The sequence below is a fragment of the Nicotiana tomentosiformis genome, chromosome 8 (assembly GCF_000390325.3).
Source record: "Nicotiana tomentosiformis chromosome 8, ASM39032v3, whole genome shotgun sequence".
NCBI classification, from domain to species: domain Eukaryota; kingdom Viridiplantae; phylum Streptophyta; class Magnoliopsida; order Solanales; family Solanaceae; genus Nicotiana; species Nicotiana tomentosiformis.
Window position 1 is genome coordinate 67463217 of NC_090819.1, and position 20100 is coordinate 67483316.

Sequence of the window (20100 nt, forward strand, 5' to 3'; positions counted from 1 at the left end):
AGTAATTGAAAAGAAATAGATTAATGTTGCTTACCAAAGAATTTAGGAAGAAAATCTCTTGGGAAAATCATCTCTAGGATGTTTAGGGTTGAGAGTTTGAAAGAAATGAGCTAAATTCCATTTTTCCCTCCTTTGTCCAGGCGCAAATGTCGCAATTGCGACCTGGGGGTTCGCAAATACGAACCCCGCAAATGCGAGAAATGCTTCGCAAATGCGAAGAAGCTCACATCTTTGTTGTCATCGCATTTGCGATGATTTGTTCACAAATGCAAACGCTGGAGCTTCGCAAAAGTGACCAATTGAACGCAATTGTGATCCCTGTTGTCCCAGCCCCTTTTCGCAATTGCGAAAAAATTGTTCGTAAATGCGAACCTGACAGAAGCCCTGTACTATCACAAATGCGAACCTAACCTCACAAGTGCAAGGTTTGAGGCATGTGCGCCAGAACCAGCAAAGTCCTAATCTCTTTCAACACTGCGCCATGCGTCTGAAACTCACCCGAGCCCTCGAGGCTCCAAACCAAACATGCACACAAGTGTAATAACATCATACGAACTCGCTCGCGCGATCAAAACACCAAAATAACACTTAGAACTATGAATCAGACACCAAAAATAAATAAAAATTTCAAAAAACTTAAGAACTGATGAATTTTTTCAACCGGACGTCCGAATCACGTCAAATCAATTTCGTTTTGCATCAAATTATGAAGACAAGTTATAAATACTGAAATGAACCTATATCAAGTTTCGGAACCAAAATCCGAACCCGGTAGCACCAAAGTCAAATCATGATCAAACTTAAGAATTCTTTAAACCTTTAGATTTCTAGTTTTCAACAAATTGCGTTAATTCAAGTTAGGGACTTCCGAATTCGATTTCGGGCATACGCCCAAGTCCCAAATTACGATACGAACCCACCAGGACCGTCAAAACACTGATATGGGTTCGTTTACACAAAACGTTGATCGTAGTCAACTCAAATGAGTTTTAAGGCACGATTTCACATTTTTATTAATTTTCTCATAAAAACCTTCCGGAAAAAGGACACGGGCTGCGCACACAAATCGAGAAAAGCTAAACGGAGCTATTCGAGGTCTCGGAACATAGAAATAAAGGGTAAAACTCTAAATGACCTATCGGTCATCACAAATATTTTTCTCTTTTCCATATCTTTTTCACTTTTTATGTCTTAAATTTTTATTAAAAGTATAAACCACACTTGTTTTAAGTAGCCATCTCTTTCCAAAAAAGAAAAGGTCTGTCGTCGCCACTTGCCTTGGTCAATTTGTTTTGTTATATCTGTCATAATAAAAAAATATAAATGAAAAAAGCCACCGATCCAAGTACAACTCCACTAGCAGCACGATTTCTACTTAATCCAATTATCACTACTTAATTAATCAATCAATCTGTCTGTACATTTAAAATTCTACATTTCCAATTTCATTTTTCCAAATTGAAGTTTTTTTCATTCAAACAGATTCGGGTTTCAGACAGGCTGGTGGCGGTTGACTTTGAAGGCTGGCTGCCACACTACTTCCCCCTTCTGCTACACAGCTAGATTGATACTTCAAACATATATTTCTTTTCCTTAGTTTGTTTTATCAGACAAAAATGGTGTAGAGTAGGAGGATTGGGGGATTTTCAAAGAAAAAGTGAAAAACATTATGGCTTGGAACAATCCATTTAAGGAAATGGCGAATTCCAAGCCATTGTTCTTGACGATCTATGCAACGGTGTTGATCGGGATAGTATTCTCTTCTGTTTATGTGTTTTCAGCCATTTACTCTTCTCCTCATTCCTCCACCTTCTCTCTCTCCATTGCTCCTTCTGCTTCTTCAGGTACTTTAACAATTGCATTTGGCATTTTTGGGTTTATGCTTTTCTAATTTACTTATGTGTATATCTGTATGAGTTTAAGTTCTATACACTAACCATGTAAAATATCCACTTAATTACAGGTAAATCTCTTGAACATTAGTTGGTAATCTCACAAAAAATGAATTCACTGATTGTGTAAAATAATCTTTACACTATATAACTTTGTATATACTTAACCCATTAATAGCTCATTAACTTTGTTAATTAGCTGCTTATGTCTTGAGAATGGGTTTTCCCCCTTCTACTTTATAAGATTTTGAGGTTTGCTTTTATGAGCATTTTCTTTTTCTTTTGGGTGGGGTGGGCCACGGTCCAGTGGGTTGCATGACATTTGAGTTGGTTGGTGATCATTGTACTTAAGAATAGATATCTGCTTTCTGTTTTTTTTCTACAATACTTGTATGTTTGTGTGTGTTTATAGGTGTATACTAGGGTGTCTGGAGAAATTTAAAAACAAAAGCTTGCACTTTTGCACTGACTTTCCAATTTAGCAATGGTCTACGTAATTTGTTGACATTGGTTACGTCTTGAAAAAAGAGCGTTCTCTTCTATTTTTATTAGATTCTGAAGTTTGTACATTCACGAGCATTATTCTTTTCCCTGGTTTCTGTCTTCTTTGTATGAAGATAGTTAGAGAAGGTAGAATGTAAAGAGAACTAGTCCTTCGAGGATTCCAATATCTTGAAGTATGATAGCAAATTGTTTGCACTTGTGGAGCTGAATATAAGAAATAAGAGGGAAGAAGAGGACGCAATACTGGATCAGGAAATGGAACATCGTGACAGTGTTTTATGTTTGTGCTGGAAGACGAACGAATTGGTTTGGATTGACTTTTGTATCCAAGCAGCATTTGGTGCTTCAATTTTGAGCTCTGCGGTGACTGATTTATGTCACTGCTTCACTAAAGTATGGAGGGTTGGTTAATTTTTTTCCCCTATCATAATTTGGCATTGGCGTTGTTGTCATATTAGTTGACTTGGATACGAAAAGTGTGTACATTGAGGTCGAAGTCTGGCTCATCAATTTCGACTTTAACACTGTTTGGTTCCTATAATGCAAGAGGAGTGCAAGGAGAGAAAAAGTAACTGATTTATTTCCTGGAGGTGAAGCGTTGATGATTGATTATGATTTTTTGTATGTCCGGAAGGGAAGAAGTGTAATATACTTCCTCCTTTTGTTTAGTTTTGGACAGATTGTAAAAGTTCACGTGGAAGGGTACTCAACCCTTTTCTTTTACTTCACCTTGTCTTTTACTTCCTTAACATATGAGGAAGTGACCTGTACCCACTACTTCTATTTCCATTCCCCAGCTCCTTCTCTTTTTTACCCTAACCAAATACAGTGTTAGCATGCAGATGGATTCTATTAGTTTCCAAGTACTAAATTTGTATTGTATAAATGATGCGTGACTTCTCAGCCATAGCCATACAAAGACCATTCGCATTTGGAACTCTTCTGAGATGCATGTGTGGAGAAGAGTTACAAGCAATAGATTTCAAATTTGTTAATCCAATTGGAGCCTATTGCTATGAGTATTTCATTCCTTGCTCTCTAGTAGTTTGGCTTGCTTTGAACTGCGGTCCTCTAGTGGTGATTGTCGTCCAGCCATTGTCCGCATTCCTACTATGGTAATGGCTAGAAATCTTGCTTATTTGATTAACTTTGAAGTCTATTCTTAGCTTTTATAGGGAAAAAAGGAGAAACATATGACTCAGGTTTCTGGAGAATCATCTCCAGAAGGCAACAAGAGATAAGAGCACCCCAAATGCCTGAATTTTGCTGTTCTCTTCAATTTACCTTCCGTCAACATGTGTGTGTTTTGTCTGTGCTAGATATGTTTAAAACGAGTTTAATCTGTATTTCCTTCTTCTTCCTCTCCTCTGCCTATTTTTAGTTCTTTCTACTGTACAAAAGAAAATCAAAGCAATGAATTTCTGTTCCAGATGCAAAAGCAGAACCTTCTAGTCAAGCATCAAATTTTTCTCGTCTACAAGCAGATGGTGATTCAACACCTCTGAATCCCCAGCTTCAAAGCAAATTATTGAAGCCAATTTGGATAGTTCCCCCTGCGGGTTCAAAGATGCCATATTTAGAAAGTTTCAGATTATCAAAAGAACTGGTTGAGGAAAGAGTTATAGGCAATGTTGTAGTTGTGACCTTTGGTAACTATGCTTTCATGGATTTTATCTTGACGTGGGTTAAACATTTGACGGACATGGGTGTTGAAAACCTTCTCGTCGGTAAGTGATAAATGTATTTGTCTTTCAATAAACTCTGTTTGTTGATAGAGAGGGTAATATTTTGATCACTTGATTTGTGAAAAAACCACTAAGTCTGTGATTGTCAGGTGCCATGGACACAAAGCTATTGGAGGCTCTTTATTGGAAAGGAGTACCAGTTTTTGATATGGGTAGCCATATGAGCACTGTAGATGTTGGATGGGGTTCACCAACATTTCACAAAATGGGGAGAGAGAAAGTTGTACTCATAGATTCTATCTTACCTTTTGGCTTTGAACTCCTAATGTGTGATACTGATATGGTGTGGTTAAAGGTAATGCCTTGTCTATCTACTCCTTGTCTTTTCAATCCTAGCTGATTTTTGAGAGTTTCTGGTGATTGATAGCAAATTTAGGTCTTATTATTACTATTTAATTGGTGTAGTTAAAGGTAATGATTTGCTTATCTACTCACCCATCTTTTGAAGACTAGCTGATATATGAGAACTTCTGGATAATTGAAAGTTTAGGTCTTATTATGAGTTGTTAATTGGTTAACTAGATGGGGTAGTACTTCAATTTGAAGAATTCAGGGTAGGTGCATAAAAAAAAAGGCTATTTTTGTGTTCAAAAGGATAGGATTTCATTCTTTCCCTCTCTTGCAAAGAAATGGAGTGGGACAAGAAGCAGAAAAGGCAATACTTAATCCCAAAAAAAAAAAAAGGAAAAGCATTTAGGAGTTGCACTGAATATCATTAGGTGAAACATGAACATGACATTGCCTCAGGCACCATATGAAATCAAGACGAAAACCTAATATTCATGATGATTAACTGATAATACTCTACCATAATATATCAATTGAAGAAAAATGATCTCCACCATTTAATTGGAAAAGAGCACGGATACCTTAAACTTACCACCTCCTTTTTTGTATGAACATTGGAGCAGACCAAATCGAAAGCAATTTATCAGTATTTTTAGTTGCAAGTTTATTAACCTTCCAGATGAAGTAAGAAAATAGTAAACTTGTTGAACACTTCAAAGCTTTGTAAACTCGAAAAAATTATTTCTTACATCTAATGATTTATAACTTGGTAAAGTTGGGCTAGATTAGACAAGCTGTGTTAGGAAGTCTAGTGAATATATGAGACCTCAAATTCTAGAAGACAAGATACTCACTCTTTCTTGTGCATACTTCCTGCATCAGCGGTCATTCCTTATATGGATATAAATTGTCTGCAAATATATTGATTCTTTGCTTTTCAGTGCATTATTAGTGGCATGTCGGCTAAATATGGGGAGAATAATCAATTTATTCAGCTAGCACTTTTCCAGTTAACATGAATGACCTTCTTTCTTACTATATTTTTATTGGGGGTTGCTGGTGTAATTTGGTGTAAGAGGGGAGAAGTTGGTGTTTCTGAGTCCATGTACCAGAACCTTCATTACCTGTGGAATTTAACTTCGTGTACTATTTCTACTCAAGCTGTTAATGTCTTCTCTATTTTATCTGTACACTAATTTCTTAAGTGTTTTCCTATTGTTGCATCCTCTCATATTTTCTTGCTGTTAAATTATTGACTGCTTAGCCTGTATCTCTCTCTAGGTGCTTTGAGGAATTCTTGTTTCGCGCTCTTTTTATTTTGATTTTTTATATTCTTTTGATAAGTGGAATTTTCGCGTTGCTATATCTTCACCTTGCCAATTCTAATGCCAAATTCTGCATGCTATGTTCAATGAACAGAATCCTCTTCCTTATATTGCACGTTTCCCTGAAGCAGATGTATTGACCTCTACTGATCAAGTTGTACCAACAGTTACCGATGACAGATTGGACATGTGGCAACAAGGTAAGACTTCGATGGAAACAAAGCTTTTCAAAGGATGGTGAATCACCATATGACTTCAAATTGTTCTTATGCCATCCTTTTTTATCTGTAACTTCTTTTGTTACATAGAGATAAGTTGGTTCCAAGACATTTTCATGCTTGGCGTAATTTTAGATTTTAGGTTTAATGTAGCTCGCTAATCACGAGGGTGTTAATACTTGTAATGGAGAACAGCTCTGTGCTGATTTTATCCCAAGTGTGTGCTTACTTACTGTCTAGACCTTTCCTGTTCATCACATTGAGTGAAATATAAAGCAGATCATGTATTTTAAAGTGGATCATTAGTATGTGATTGATATCTTATTAGCTATGGAAAATAAGTGTTTGATCACCAGTGACATTACACTTCTATACTGTTCGGTAGCTAAATGAAGCAGCATCCTTCCTTTTCAACGTGGAAGATGTGGCTTTTGCTTTTGATTTTGGCATCCACTGAAATTCATTGACCTATTCGTTATAGAGGGATAGGGTGTATAAAGGTGATTAGTCTTGCTGAGTGCAAATAAGGAAGCTTAGAGAGCAAGTCACTTGAAATCTGAATGTGTTCCGACTACTATCGATCTGTGGTTCTTATAAAGCTTCAGTGCGAAACTCATAACGTGTCTTATGCTCCACTTTATGCATCACAACAGACTCATAATGATCTTTTGATGCACAAGAAATTATAGTTTCCCGAGATGCTTAGATTTCATTGTTTGTTTTCAAGTTGTGCTTTTGGGATTCTATAAATGGTACTATCCTGTACGTTGGATGGAATTGTGTAGAACGATCTTTAAATGCAACTGCATGCAATGATCATTGTTCTAAAGCCGGTTCCCAGATCTTGTAGGCAAAAAGCTTTAGTGAGCTTGGATTAATTTGTAGACATCGAGAGATACAAATCTTTAGTGTCAATCGTGATTTTTGTCTACACATTTTAAGGGAGGTCCGTGTTTTTTCTCCAAACATTTGCTTGGGAGACTTTGTCTCCAAACATTTAACCTGTGAATTTATTTTTTTGTCTGTGGGGAAGTCTATTGGTAGGGTGAAGCCATATGCATGGAGTTAGAGAATCGGACTCCTCCTTAAAAGAATTAGAGAATTGGACTCCTACCCAAAAAATTATTAGTACGCTTAACATTAGGTGTTAACTAATCTCCGCAGTCTGCGTTACTTCACTTCTCCTGGGCATATCATAGTTACTGTTATAGTTGATGGGTCATTAAACAGTCATTTGTTGTTTTATATATCCACGGTCTGGGAACCTATTGGTTTTCCTTTATTCTTTGGGTATTAGGACGTCTTCATCAGTCAATCTGTTAAATAAGAAGTTTATGTCTTCCTTGCATAGTTGGCGCTGCTTATAATATTGGAATCTTCCACTGGCGGGCCACTGAGTCTTCAAAGAAACTAGCCAGGGAATGGAAAGAAATGATTTTAGCTGACGACAAGATATGGGATCAGAATGGTTTCAATGAACTTGTGCGCAGACAGTTGGGACCTTCTGTTGATGATGACAGTGGGCTCGTCTATGCTTATGATGGAAATCTCAAGCTTGGTCTTCTCCCAGCAAGTATTTTTTGTAGTGGGCACACCTATTTCGTCCAGGTAATTCCTCACTTTGGAGATTTTTTTATTTCTTTTCTCATCCTGATATTAAAATCCTGTTTACTCGCTTGATGAAAATGTTAATCTTTCCTAATTTTTTCTCAGAACTAGCTGCTTACTCCTGAGTTTTGACTATGGTAACCGCAGAATGTTCCTAATGCTCCTTTTGCTGTTGCAGGCTATGTTTCAACATCTAAGATTGGAACCTTATGCTGTACATACAACATTCCAATATGCTGGAACTGAAGGAAAGCGTCACCGATTACGTGAAGCCATGGTGTTCTATGATCCACCCGAATACTATGATCCACCAGGTTTTCTTTACCCCTATTAGCATTCTAATCTCCTTTTTACTTATATCTCTAGCAGTGACTCAGCATTCAAGTTTCCTCTCCTTTCTTTTTGCAAGTTTCTAGTCTTCAGAGATATCTCTCTTTTGCTTTTGCATCTTCTATGCCTGCTCATTGGACTTTCTAACTAGTGTAACTTGAAGAAAAAGTGAATAGCTTACTTCCAACCTGGCCTCCCTAGATCCCGTACGAATCCAACAACCACTTTGAGATGATGGAATTTGTCGAAAGTCATGAACCAATATCTGACTGGACAGATGCAGTTATGCTTAAATCTTTGTACAATAACGACAATTACTATACCTCAATCCCAAGCAAGTTGGGGTCGGCTATGAATCCTCACTGACCATGCTGCTCCAATTAAGTTCATCTTAGTCCCATATTCTACGTTTTTCACATTAGTAAATTACAACATATTTTGATTGACAAACCGCTACTTGTCTTTAGTTTTAAGCGAAATTTGATCAAAAATAAGGTTCCTTTTGGCCTTAGAAGTTGGTACACTTTCCAATCTTGAAAATGAAGCTTGGACAAGTGAGCTTCCAAACAAATTTTGCCCCTTAATGTTGAAAGAAGTAATTGTGTTTTAAATGAATAAATCATATTACTTAGATCGAGATCAGACTTTATTGGAAATATATCCCGCTTCCTACAAAATTTTACTAACAATGAATTTGGTGTAATAATTCCCCTTTTAAAAAAAATAAGTAAGTATGCTTTGGTGTGTGTTAATTAATCCTTTGTGCAGGAGGGCTTTTGACTTTTAAGCCTACAATCCCCAAGAACTTGTTACTGGATGGAGTGCACTCCATAGATACACACTTTGCTCTTGTTAATTATCAGGTAAGCAGTAGCCAACCCCATTCTGCTGTTTTATCTGCAATTTTATGGACTTTCTTGCATTTTTAAAGTATGATTATTGAATTATTATCCCCTAGATGAAACAAATAAGGACTGCGCTTGCTGTTGCTTCAGTGCTGAATCGTACCTTGGTGAGTTACTACCCTGTTCATTTACTTATTAGCTTACGTGCTTCATGTAATTTGTGAACTTTGCATTTTTGCCACGTATAGTGAGCTATAAGATGAAAAGATAAAAGACATTGTCCTTTATATGGATACTTCACACAATAAATTACAATACGTTGGGCAATAAGCATGGCAGACGCATCTCTGAACTTTGGATGCGTTTTGACATGCTCCGACGTCCTTGTTCCTTTAACCATTAAGGCTGTTCAATTACCTTTTCTTTCATTGTTACGCGAAAAGCATACACCGTGATTTATGTTGTTCTTTGTGATTTTAGGTAATGCCCCCCCTATGGTGCAGGTTGGATAGGTTGTGGTTTGGACATCCTGGTATTCTGGACGGTTCTTTGACAAGGCAACCTTTTGTTTGTCCTTTGGATCATGTTTTTGAGGTACATATTTCATTTTTTAAACTGGTACTATTTAAATGTCCTCACCTGATGACAAGAAAATTGTGACTAAAGCAAAGAAATTACTAAAAGGAAATATAGTTCTGCGCGATGAATTACTTTCACATTCGTTTTTGTGCTCGTGAGATGACACTGAGATGTGAATGTGGAGTTTCTGGAGTTTTAATACCTGTGTCTTGAATTGAAGTTAAAGGTCTGTTCGATCGTTCTCCATTGAGTAAAGGAAATATGTCAATAGTCCAGAATATAATGTTGTTGTGAGAAAGAAGAGAATTTGAGAGAGTACACAGCTTGATTATTCCCTCATGGGGTTTAACTATGTTTATATGCCCTAAGAAAGGAAAGAAAATCAATACATAATTACACCATATAATCTATGTTGCTCGGACTCTCCGAAAATGTTGCCGGGTGCGTGTCGGATCCTCCAAAAATAGTGTATTTTTGGAGGATCCGACACGAGTGTGGCATCATTTTGGAGAGTCCGCGCAACATAGCATATAATTACTGGGAGCAAATCAAGCTTTAAACTATATTTACACTAATCTAGAATACTCATGGATACGGTAAAATAGTGTTGTCAGAGATTAGCAAATTTTATCTTCTTTGACCAATATATATAATCTGCCAAAATAACCAAAGGTTAATGAAGGTTCCTCGTGTTCTGATATGTCAATATTTTTCAAGTTCAGTTTTCTTTCAGTAGTTTTTGGGTCATTATTGTCTGTATATCTTAACTAACATACTCCTTCCAAATGTCAACTGTGTAAATCGTATCGCAGAAAAATATCATTTTGATGTCATTGCTATGAACTTTTCTTTTCTCCTCTAGAGCTTACTATTTCTAATACTTTTGATGTTTGCGTTTATGACCTGAACTGAAGTGCACTTCTCTGCACTCTAATTCACTGTCCAGAAGTTTTATAAAGGTCAAAGATGAGATGGATACTGATGAGTCTTCACCTTTCTTGATCTTCTATCTTTTTGTACAGATTAATGTGATGTTGAAGGAAATGCCAAATGAGGAATTCGGACCTGGAATCAGTATTAGGGAGTACTCATTATTCGAGAATCCATCAATGCCACAAGAGGTGTTCCGTTAGCGTCATACCTTGTCTACTCCAGAAGCTTGCATCATATAGTAAATAGATTAATTCTCTCTTGTTATCTTTTCAGGTGAAAAAGTCGTGGCTTGATGTACATCTCTGCCATGAAGGGTCACTGGGCTGTCAGGTTAACAGTACTAGTCAAACTGGGGTTCTCAAACTTCCCAAACACACTAATGAAGAAACGGTATATCTGATTTATCTCTTCCCTTTTTTCTTGGACCAGGTCAACCCATCCCCTTATACCACTTTTTGGAGGGCTCTATAACTGGATCAACCCTCTCGTCTTAGTAATTCTGATTTCTTATCAGAAACAGATTACTACTATTGGCAAGAAGACAAACTTTCACAAAATAGTAGACAACAGTGCTTACAAATCGATGTCGTAAATTTGCTCCTTTCAGTAAGACCTGAAGTAGTTGGCGATGGATTAGATATTTTCCCACTGCTACAAAACCAAGTACTACCATAGAAATGAAATATGTACAAGTGACAAGACACCCAGAAGAAAAAACTGGGGGAGATGTGACAAGCGTAATACCTGATGCCTTGATAGTTTGAATAGTAACAACTAGGAATTTTATCTGGTTCAATGGCTGGCAACTTCACCCACCCTAGAGTTGGCAGTGATTCAATTCTTACCAAGAAATACATTTCCCTTCCCCTTCCCTGGAACCTCATTCATTGTACTCGGGAAAAGGAGGGGAGGGTAGAAACAGCAACATAATGTTACGTCTTCTAAAACTTTACACTTTAATGAGCTCCTCATGTGCTTTTAGAAAGTATTAGTGTCACCAAATAGAAATAGCCATTTAAGTTCTAAACTTTGTTTATTATAAACAGTTGAAGACGGTATTCTCCAAGTTTAACGATGTGAAAGTAATCCAGTTCTCATCAATGCAAGATGCCTTTGATGGCTTCACGGACAAGGTAATATCCCCACATTCTCCTCTCCTTCCCCCACCTTTCTCTCTCCCTTTCAGTCTTTATATATTAATTTTTGATTAAATGAAACCGAGAATAATGTGTACTGAATTTGTAACAGACAAGGGAAGAACAATTCAGGAACCGTGTCAAGAGGTATGTAGGCATTTGGTGCTGTGTGGAGAATCACACACCAGGTCATATATACTATGATATGTATTGGGATGAGAAACCTGGTTGGAAAGCAGCAGCTCCCAACTCTACTGAAGATGATCATCCGCCTTGGTGAGGCTTCTTGACCGTCAAGCATGGACTCCATGAGTATTACCCTCCTCAGAACTGTGTAAAATTCTGTTTCAATGCCTCTTAACATCTTGCACTTCAAGAGGGCTGTACCAATGTTTCATAGAGAATGTACGTTTTAATTCATAGGCTTGGTATGGAGGATTAGTCCTTGATTAGGATAGGAAATATTTGCTTTTTTTGTGTATAAGCAAGAGATTTTGATTGTTCAGACATAGGAAGTACAATAAGATGAATGTATGATCCTGATCTGAGCAATTTTCCTTGCTCGGAACTCAGAAGTTAGCGGTGTAAATTTTTCTGTAACATTTTTCTCAGGCTATAAGATTTCTGTTTTATAGGCTAAAAAGTGCTATCCATGTTGAATTATGTGATATCTCATCTAAAAACGTAAATAGTTAGAACATACTTTTGTTACTGCTGATGCAGTGGGGTTTATACTATTGAGACAAAACAACAAATCAACAAATCAACAACAGTTCAACCATGGCCTGAGAGTTCAACCATACAAAATAATCGATCTTTATAAAAAATAAAAAATAAAAGATGTTAAAAAATCGATTTCAGCTAGCTAAGTAAAATGATATATGTGTTTGAATTTTTTAACATATTATATGTTTTAACATCTTAACATTTTATGTGTTTTAACATTTTTTCTGCTTCTCAAAAACTATTTTTGCTTCTTCTCAAAAGTACTTTTTTTTCTTTCTAAAAGCTTGGCCAAACACCTCAATTTTTAGAAAAAAGTACTTTTGGCCTAAGTTGCTCGGACACGGGTGCGGATCTAGAAATTGGATCCTTCGAGATGTAAATTCTAAGATTCGGGGATACGGATCCTAGTACGAATACGGGTGAGGGGATCCGGCTAAAACTAATTTACAAAAATAAAAATAGAAAAATATCTCTAAATTATGAGAAATTTTGCGGAATACTTAAGTATAGCCTATAAAATGTGAATTTCTTTTTTATTCTCAAGTTGTGTAGATAAGTAAATGATTGATTTCTTAGATAAAACATACTATTTTCTTCAAATTTACTCTAGTTTTGGTTCTGATTTCGGGAATTGAATTGTATCTCGTCTCGAATTTTTTCATCCGTCGTGGTCAAAGTACCCAAAATTATTTGACCAGATCCGGTACGGATCCCATACCCACACCCATACTGATATCGTGTCGACACGGATACGGCGGCTAAACTGCCATGTAACTTAGCTTTTGGCACTTTTGGCCCCAAAAAAGCATGGCATGCTAAATTTTATCTTACGTAATACTTTTTCCATTTGTAAATAGCACACCAAAGCAAAAACAAAAAACATTCTCACAAACTCAACCTTGCCAAAGAGCCAAAACACCAAACGCAGTTAGCAGCTAGTATAAACAACAACCGGAAATATTGCAAAGAACATATCTGAGATGGGCATGTCATGACTCATGAAAAAGCTGTCCTGCAATGGATATAAAGCTTCTTTCTTCTGGAGATCATTGCCGAACAAATTCCCTCAACATGTACCACCACCTTTGCACTTCCTTTTTCGTAATCTTTCCCAAAAACCCATATTTACGCATACCCTTTTGCACATTAAATGCATTTTTATTACACGCGGGAATTCACAAGTTCGTGCTTACACTTATCTTGCCACCCAACTGTTTGATAAAATGCCGCATAGAAGAGTTCAAGATTTCAAGAATGCCAAAGGCCATGAAATATTTCAACTTGTTAAGTTGGTTAAAGAAAGCCCTTATATCTTAAGTACTTCACAAGCACATGGCTTAGCGCTTAAAGCTGGCATGCTTGCTCATTTGCCCACTGTAACTACTCTCCTCATCATCTACTCAAGTACCAAACATTTTAGCTCTTCATTGGCTCTCTTTGCTGAAATTATAAGTAAAGATGTGGTAACATGGAATGCTATCATGACAGCATGCATAAAGAACAAGTATTTCGAATTTGCAGCGAAATTCTTTGCTGAAATGGTGAATGAAGGAAAGAAGTTTGATTCTTCCACGCTTGTTATTGTCGTTTCTGCCTTGTCTAATATGAGAGATTTGAGAAAGGGGATGATTGTTCATTGTTTAAGTTTGAAAATGGGAATGTTTTTGGATTCGCTTTTGGGAAATGCTCTTATTGATATTTATGCAAAATGTAGTGATTTGAGCTCATCGGAATGTGTTTTTCAAGAAGTAGAATGTAAAGATATTGTTTCATGGAATTCAATTATTAGTGGTTGTCTTTATAATGGTCATCCTGAGAAGTCCTTGTGGTACTTCAAGCAGATGGCTAGTTTGGAAAAAGGCGCTGATGGTGTGAGTCTTTCTTGTGCTATTGTGGCTTCTGCTTGTTTAGATGAGTTTAGTTGTGGTGAGGTTATTCAAGGATGGGGAATAAAGCTAGGGTATGAGGAAAGCTGCCACCTTTCAGTGGCAAATTCTCTCATTTCATTGTATTCCCAGTCTGGGGACGTTGTTGCTGCTGAAAATATCTTTAATATAATGAAGCAGAAGGATATAATAACATGGAATTCGATGATAAATGGATTCGCTTTGAATGGAAAATTCGGTGAAGCGTTTGATGCTCTTCATGAAATGCAGTTCATAAGAACTCTGAAACCTGATGCTGTGACATTAATTTCCATTATTCCGCTAGCTGCAGAATTCATGCTATTGAGAGAAGGGAAAGCTATTCATTGTTTCACCATCCGGAGAGAGATGGGAGCAGAACTGTCGGTGATGAATGCTCTCATGGATATGTATTTTAAGTGCAAAAGGGTCACGGACGCTGAGCATCTCTTCTTAAATATGGCAACGAAAGATCTAGTTTCATGGAATACCATAATATCTGGGTATTCCCAGAATGGCCTGTGTAGAGAAGCTCAGTCTTTGCTTAAGAAGTTCCATAGTTGGAACTCAGAATGCAGCTTGTCAACTCTTCTGGGAATTCTTCCTGCTTGTGATTCCCCCAACTCAATCCAATTTGGAAGGTTGATCCACTCATGGGAGGTGAAGTTGGGATTTTTAAATAATATCATCATAGTAAATTCCCTGATTTGCATGTATATTTCTTGTGGAGATCTAGTAGCTTCTTTCAAATTGCTGGAGGAGATAGCTTATATTGCTGATGTGGATAGCTGGAATACGATGATCTCGGGATGCACACAGAAAGGCCACTTCTCTGAAGCTTTAAATGCTTTCAAGTTAATGAGGCTCAAGTTCAACATCAACCATGATACTATTACTCTAGTCAATGTCATACCAGCCTGTGGAAATCTTGAATTGACATGTGAAGGAAAGTCAATTCATGCCCTAGCTTTAAAGACCTCAGCTGGTCAAGATATTCGTGTGCAGAATGCTCTCATTACTATGTATGGAAAACTGAGTGACGTGGAAAGTGCAAGAGTAGTGTTCGAACTTTGTTTTCATCATAACTTATGCTCATGGAACTGCATGATATCTGCTTTAGCTCAGAACAATAATGCTAAAGAAGCAATAGAATTTTTCTGTTTACTCGAGTTTGAACCAAATGAGATCACCATGGCTACCGTTCTTTCAGCGTTTCGACAACTTGGAGTTATTAGACATGGGAAACAGATCCATGCACACCTCATCAGATGTGGTTTTTACAAAAATGCGTTTGTATCAGCTGCTCTTGTGGATATGTATAGCAGCTGTGGCAGGCTAGACATTGCTCGTCGAGTGTTTCAGAATTCAGCAGAGAGATCTGTTGCTGCTTGGAATTCCATGATTTCTGCATATGGATTTCACAGCAATGGCCAGAAAGCAATTGAAATCTTTCATGAGATGATTGATTCGGGACTTACTCCATCAAAAGTCACATTTATCAACTTATTAACAGCTTGCAGTCACACAGGGCTTGTTGACCAGGGGTACTGGCATTACACTCGTATGCTTGATGAGTTTGGAGTTCACCCTTCCACAGAGCATCATGTCTGTGTAGTTGATATGTTAGGCCGATCAGGGAGGCTGCAGCAGGCGTACAATTTTATCAAAGACCTTCCCAGTCAACCTGATCCAGGAATCTGGGGTGCTTTGCTCAGCGCTTGCAATTATCATGGTGATCTTCAACTGGGGAAACGAGTAGCAAGCATACTCCTTTTGTTGGAACCTGAGAATGTCGGGTATCATCTTGCGCTGTCCAACATATATGCTGCTAGTGGAAGCTGGAAGGAGGCTGGAGAGTTGAGGGACATTGTTCATCTAAAAGGGTTAAAGAAATCTGCTGGTTACAGTCTTATTGATGTTGGCTCCAGCTGAAACATCATCAAGACCTCATGCGAAGAGTTTATCTTCTAAACTGCCACCAAGTCAGCCTGAGTCTATTTTCTAAATGTTCAGACAGTCAGCCTGCTCACCGTAGGAGGACTGGGGATGATGTAGAAATTTTTGGTTTAGTGGAGCAAAGCAGCTAACAGAACATTTTGTCGAGCATCTTAAAGAAATTAAACAGCTTTTATTGGCCTTTGTTGCTGGTAGAACTTGATGATGTGCGTTAATACAAAATTTTCCAAAATATTTTAGTTGGTCTGATTGGACATAAACAGAGCATTTGTGATGTTGAGGATTCATATAGCCGATCCAACTAGCATGGGATTGAGGCTCAATAGTTGTTCTTCCCCCTTAGTCTGGTGAGAGACTTACGTCAGTGTAGGATGAATGTGAGATTTAGAGCTTTAAAAGATTTATTATGTACCAACACTAAAATGAAGCGATCCTTAGAGTGAAATATATGTCGAGGAGGAGCAGGTGATCGTTTGAGTGGTCGATTGGCTGATGTCTTTTCTTGTTGTATAACTTGTTTCAAATATATAAGTGAAACATCTTTTCGGAATTTCTTCATTTTATAGTGAAAGGAAAATTTCTTTTTTGATCCTCAATTATGCTTAATTCCAAAATCAAGACCTTATTTCATGTGGCGTTACATATTCAAAGAAATTTAATAATCTCATAGGATTTTAATGTCTTCGCTCATCCTGGTCTTATTAAAGTCCCAACAATCCATCTTTTACACCCTCAACTTTGTCATTGATCCTTGAAAATACTTGCACCAAATCTCTAGAAGACGATATAGGTTGTAATAACATTGATACTAAGATTAATCTCTTTTTCAATACTGTTTGTATGAGGGTACAATCTTAGTTTTTACAACTGGAATTTGTGCATTTTTGGCTTACAGAAGATTCAGTTGGAAGAGGAGGGAAGAATAAGTTGCAGCGTTGGCACAAGCAGGTGTTGTGGACGCACATTGGAGAACCATCTTTGCCGCAGTTAATATTGCAATTTTACTGTTGCCTGGCACGGTGCTACTGAATACTGATGGTGCATAACCTGTTGCATCGTATATTTATATATATTTATTCATTAGCAATGGCAGCGTTAGAGAAATTTTTACCAAAGAAAATCAGAATATTAAGAAATAAGTACACGAAGCAGTTAAGAAGATTTAAAAACCTTTGAAAGGAGCAAGAAAGCGAAAAAAGGGGCCAATTTAAATGAAAACATATTCATCTTTTCGAGATGATACTTGGTTGGTGACAATATGATAATCTGTTAGAGTTAGACCATCATCAGAAGAACCTTTGTATTTTATAGAGAATTAAAAATAACTTATGGAAGGATAATAAATGTCAAATCCAGTGCAATGATCTTCACAAAGCAATCTTTAAACACTTTACCTTTTACTATATGTTACTAGAATGGACATACGAAATACACATTTGGTTATAATAAGAAAAATTTCCTATCTCCACGTGCATTACATTAACGATGTGTCAGATCCCTAAAGTCTGTTTATATCTTTTTATACAAAGTGGGAACTGGACTTGATAAGAGGTTTACGCATAAGGTTTCCTTTTCTAGACAAATCCCATTTTTATATACTTATTTGTCCGGTTTAATATTACCACTCTTCGCTTATCATAGAACTAACTTCAGAGTACTTGTGGAACTAGCTTTAGAGTACATGTGTTGCATGTGTATACCGCGTCAGTCAATTAAAATTTGTGTACAAGAAAAATGATTAATATATATAAAATAGTGAGGTACGTTAAAGAAGATGCAACACTTATTTATTATATTGACGTAATAGTTAAATAGAAAATAATTGAATATCTTTTAAACTTGTAAAGATGAACAATTTAGTAACAACGTGCGCATTTGTCCATGTTAGTTAATATAAAATTTGTATAGGAAGATATAAAATTTTAGGTGATCTCATTTTCTAAGCTCTTTTTTTGAGTTAAAAATCACTTAGCTAGTGTTATTCTAACTATTTTGTTATCCAATTATACACAAAGTTTATATTGCAAAGCATATTCGATATAATAATTTTTTTCTTCAACTTTTTATATTACTGCCCAATTTAAAAGAAAATAAAAATTAATGGGGATTTTGAGAAATTGAGATTTAGACCTCAAATTGAGGTCGGATTTCGACACTAATCACATAACTGGGCTCGGGGGTAAATGAGTAATCGAATTTTGGTCCGAATCTCGACTTTTGACCAAGCGGGCCCGGGGTTGACTTTTCCCAAAAATATTAAAAATTAAATCTTTTTCACTCGTGGGTAGTTTCTAAAACTTATTTTGAATTATTTGAACTATATTTAGTTAGATTTGATAGGTTTGGAGGCTAATTCTAGAGGAAAAGCCGTGGTTGAGCATTGATTTAGTTGCGGAGTGATGTAAGTGTCGTGGTTAACCTTAACTTGAGGGATTAAGACTTGTTGGCCTAATTTTTACGTGTTTTAGGAACAACGTATATGTGAGTTGACGAGTACTTATGCGTTGTTATTGGGTTAAAGCATGCGGGTGAAACTTATTTCTTTGTATTTTATTACTTTGTTAATTATGATATCCATGCTTAGGTTAGTGTATACGGGTAAAATCGAGCCCGTCGCATGACTCGATTTCCCGGTGAGCCGAGCGGAGTGGGAAGATGATCGTAATGTATCGGAGTCAGAACGAAGAATCCCTCATATAAGGGATCAGGCAAACACCTGCCCTCGGAGATATCGGGGCCATGTCCTTGAGGTCCGATTTAAGGGTTGAGACTTCGGAGAGCATCACCGAGTAGCTGCACACGACTAACAAAGGGTCGTGATATCCGTTGTTGATACCCAATTTTTTCCTCATATATATATATATATATATATATATATATATATATATATATATATATATATATATATATATATATATATATAGTGCATATGCATCATCATTTGATTTATAAGCATACCCAAGTATTTTTCATGATTTTTAAAGATTTTAAACCAATTTATTTCTGTATTTTTATTATATAAATATCCAATAATTATCCTCCAAATTATTTTATGATGATTTAATCATCTAAACTTATCATTTATACCAGCATGGGGTTTTAAATTTCTCAGTGCATTTCTTATAACTACATTTGCACTTTTAAGACTGAATTGCACATTTTGCAATAATAGCCCACATGCATATATAATTATATTATTTATGCAGAAAATGACTTTTTATATTTTTATAATGTTAAGTAGTTATTTTTAATCACCTTAGTGTACAAATAATATTTTTAATATTTATTAATTACTTTTATAAATTATTTATTTATTAAACATTGGGTATTTAAAATTTGGCCCAAACCTTACCTATTTTCGGACCTAGACCACCCAGTCCCATACCAAATAACCCCCAACCCAACCAATTAAACCAACCCGACCCAAGAACCCCAGCCAATCGTGGCTGTTGATCTCTGAGATCAACGACCCATATTACCCCTTCCCTTTTAATTACCTTAACACTCCCCTAACCCTAAATAACTTTCACCACCCTCCTCTTTTGAACTCTCTCAAACACCCCTTCTCTCTGTCAAACCCTAGCCGTCGTTTTCCCTAAATCACTCTTCTAATCCCACCAGACATGGGATTATACGATCATTTCTTGTCATATACGACTCTTTCCTGGTACTGGATCCTTCTCTATACCGGTTTCCTAAACATGGCAAGCAAATCTCATCAAAATCGAACCAAAGTCGGTTCAACTTCTTGACCTTTCTACTATTCCTTCTATGTTCATTCTTGTTCTATTATGGGTATGAATCTCTGTGTATCTCTGTTGGTTCTTACTTACCCTATAAATTAGGGTTTCGGATCTCTTTAGATCGAACCAAAAGTGGTTCGATTCTTTGATTTTAAGCGATGTTTATGTCTATATTCATCTTATTCTGTGCAACGTTTGATTTTTTATTTTATTTTTAGATTCTGCCGATTTTGTACTTTCCCTAAAATTAGGGTTTTGAAATTTCTCTCTTTTCCTTACTGATTCGATTGCATGTGATGCTCTTTCCTTTCTAGTATTTGATTGATGATTTTTCTTGTTTGGGTGTTCGATTTCTACTGCTATATAAA

General features: G+C 36.6%; 2 protein-coding genes across 2 annotated transcripts; both read left to right on the top strand.

Moving 5' to 3' along the window:
* Positions 1 to 1404: 1404 nt before the first annotated feature.
* Positions 1405 to 12046, top strand: LOC104098231 (arabinosyltransferase XEG113). The gene is made up of 13 exons (XM_009604904.4): positions 1405 to 1844; positions 3827 to 4123; positions 4231 to 4436; positions 5849 to 5954; positions 7324 to 7580; positions 7759 to 7894; positions 8679 to 8773; positions 8869 to 8922; positions 9236 to 9349; positions 10357 to 10455; positions 10541 to 10657; positions 11314 to 11400; positions 11516 to 12046. The coding sequence occupies exons 1-13, from the start codon at positions 1670 to 1672 to the stop codon at positions 11681 to 11683; spliced, it is 1911 nt and encodes a 636-aa protein (XP_009603199.1). The 5' UTR covers positions 1405 to 1669; the 3' UTR covers positions 11684 to 12046.
* An 898-nt stretch (positions 12047 to 12944) lies between these two features.
* On the top strand, positions 12945 to 16619 carry LOC104098230 (pentatricopeptide repeat-containing protein At4g19220, mitochondrial). Its single transcript, XM_009604903.4, has one exon. It carries the CDS (start codon positions 13128 to 13130, stop codon positions 15963 to 15965), a length of 2838 nt encoding a protein of 945 aa, XP_009603198.1. The 5' UTR covers positions 12945 to 13127; the 3' UTR covers positions 15966 to 16619.
* Positions 16620 to 20100: the final 3481 nt, after the last annotated feature.

Bases quoted from the DNA above. Each gene is read 5' to 3' on its own strand.
- LOC104098230 (XM_009604903.4), top strand. From the start codon at position 13,128: ATGAAAAAGCTGTCCTGCAATGGATATAAAGCTTCTTTCTTCTGGAGA.
- LOC104098231 (XM_009604904.4), top strand. From the start codon at position 1,670: ATGGCTTGGAACAATCCATTTAAGGAAATGGCGAATTCCAAGCCATTG. The intron at 8,774-8,868 runs GTAAGCAGTAGC...ATTATCCCCTAG, and splicing joins TTGCTCTTGTTAATTATCAG to ATGAAACAAATAAGGACTGC. The intron at 10,456-10,540 runs GTGTTCCGTTAG...TTATCTTTTCAG, and splicing joins ATCCATCAATGCCACAAGAG to GTGAAAAAGTCGTGGCTTGA.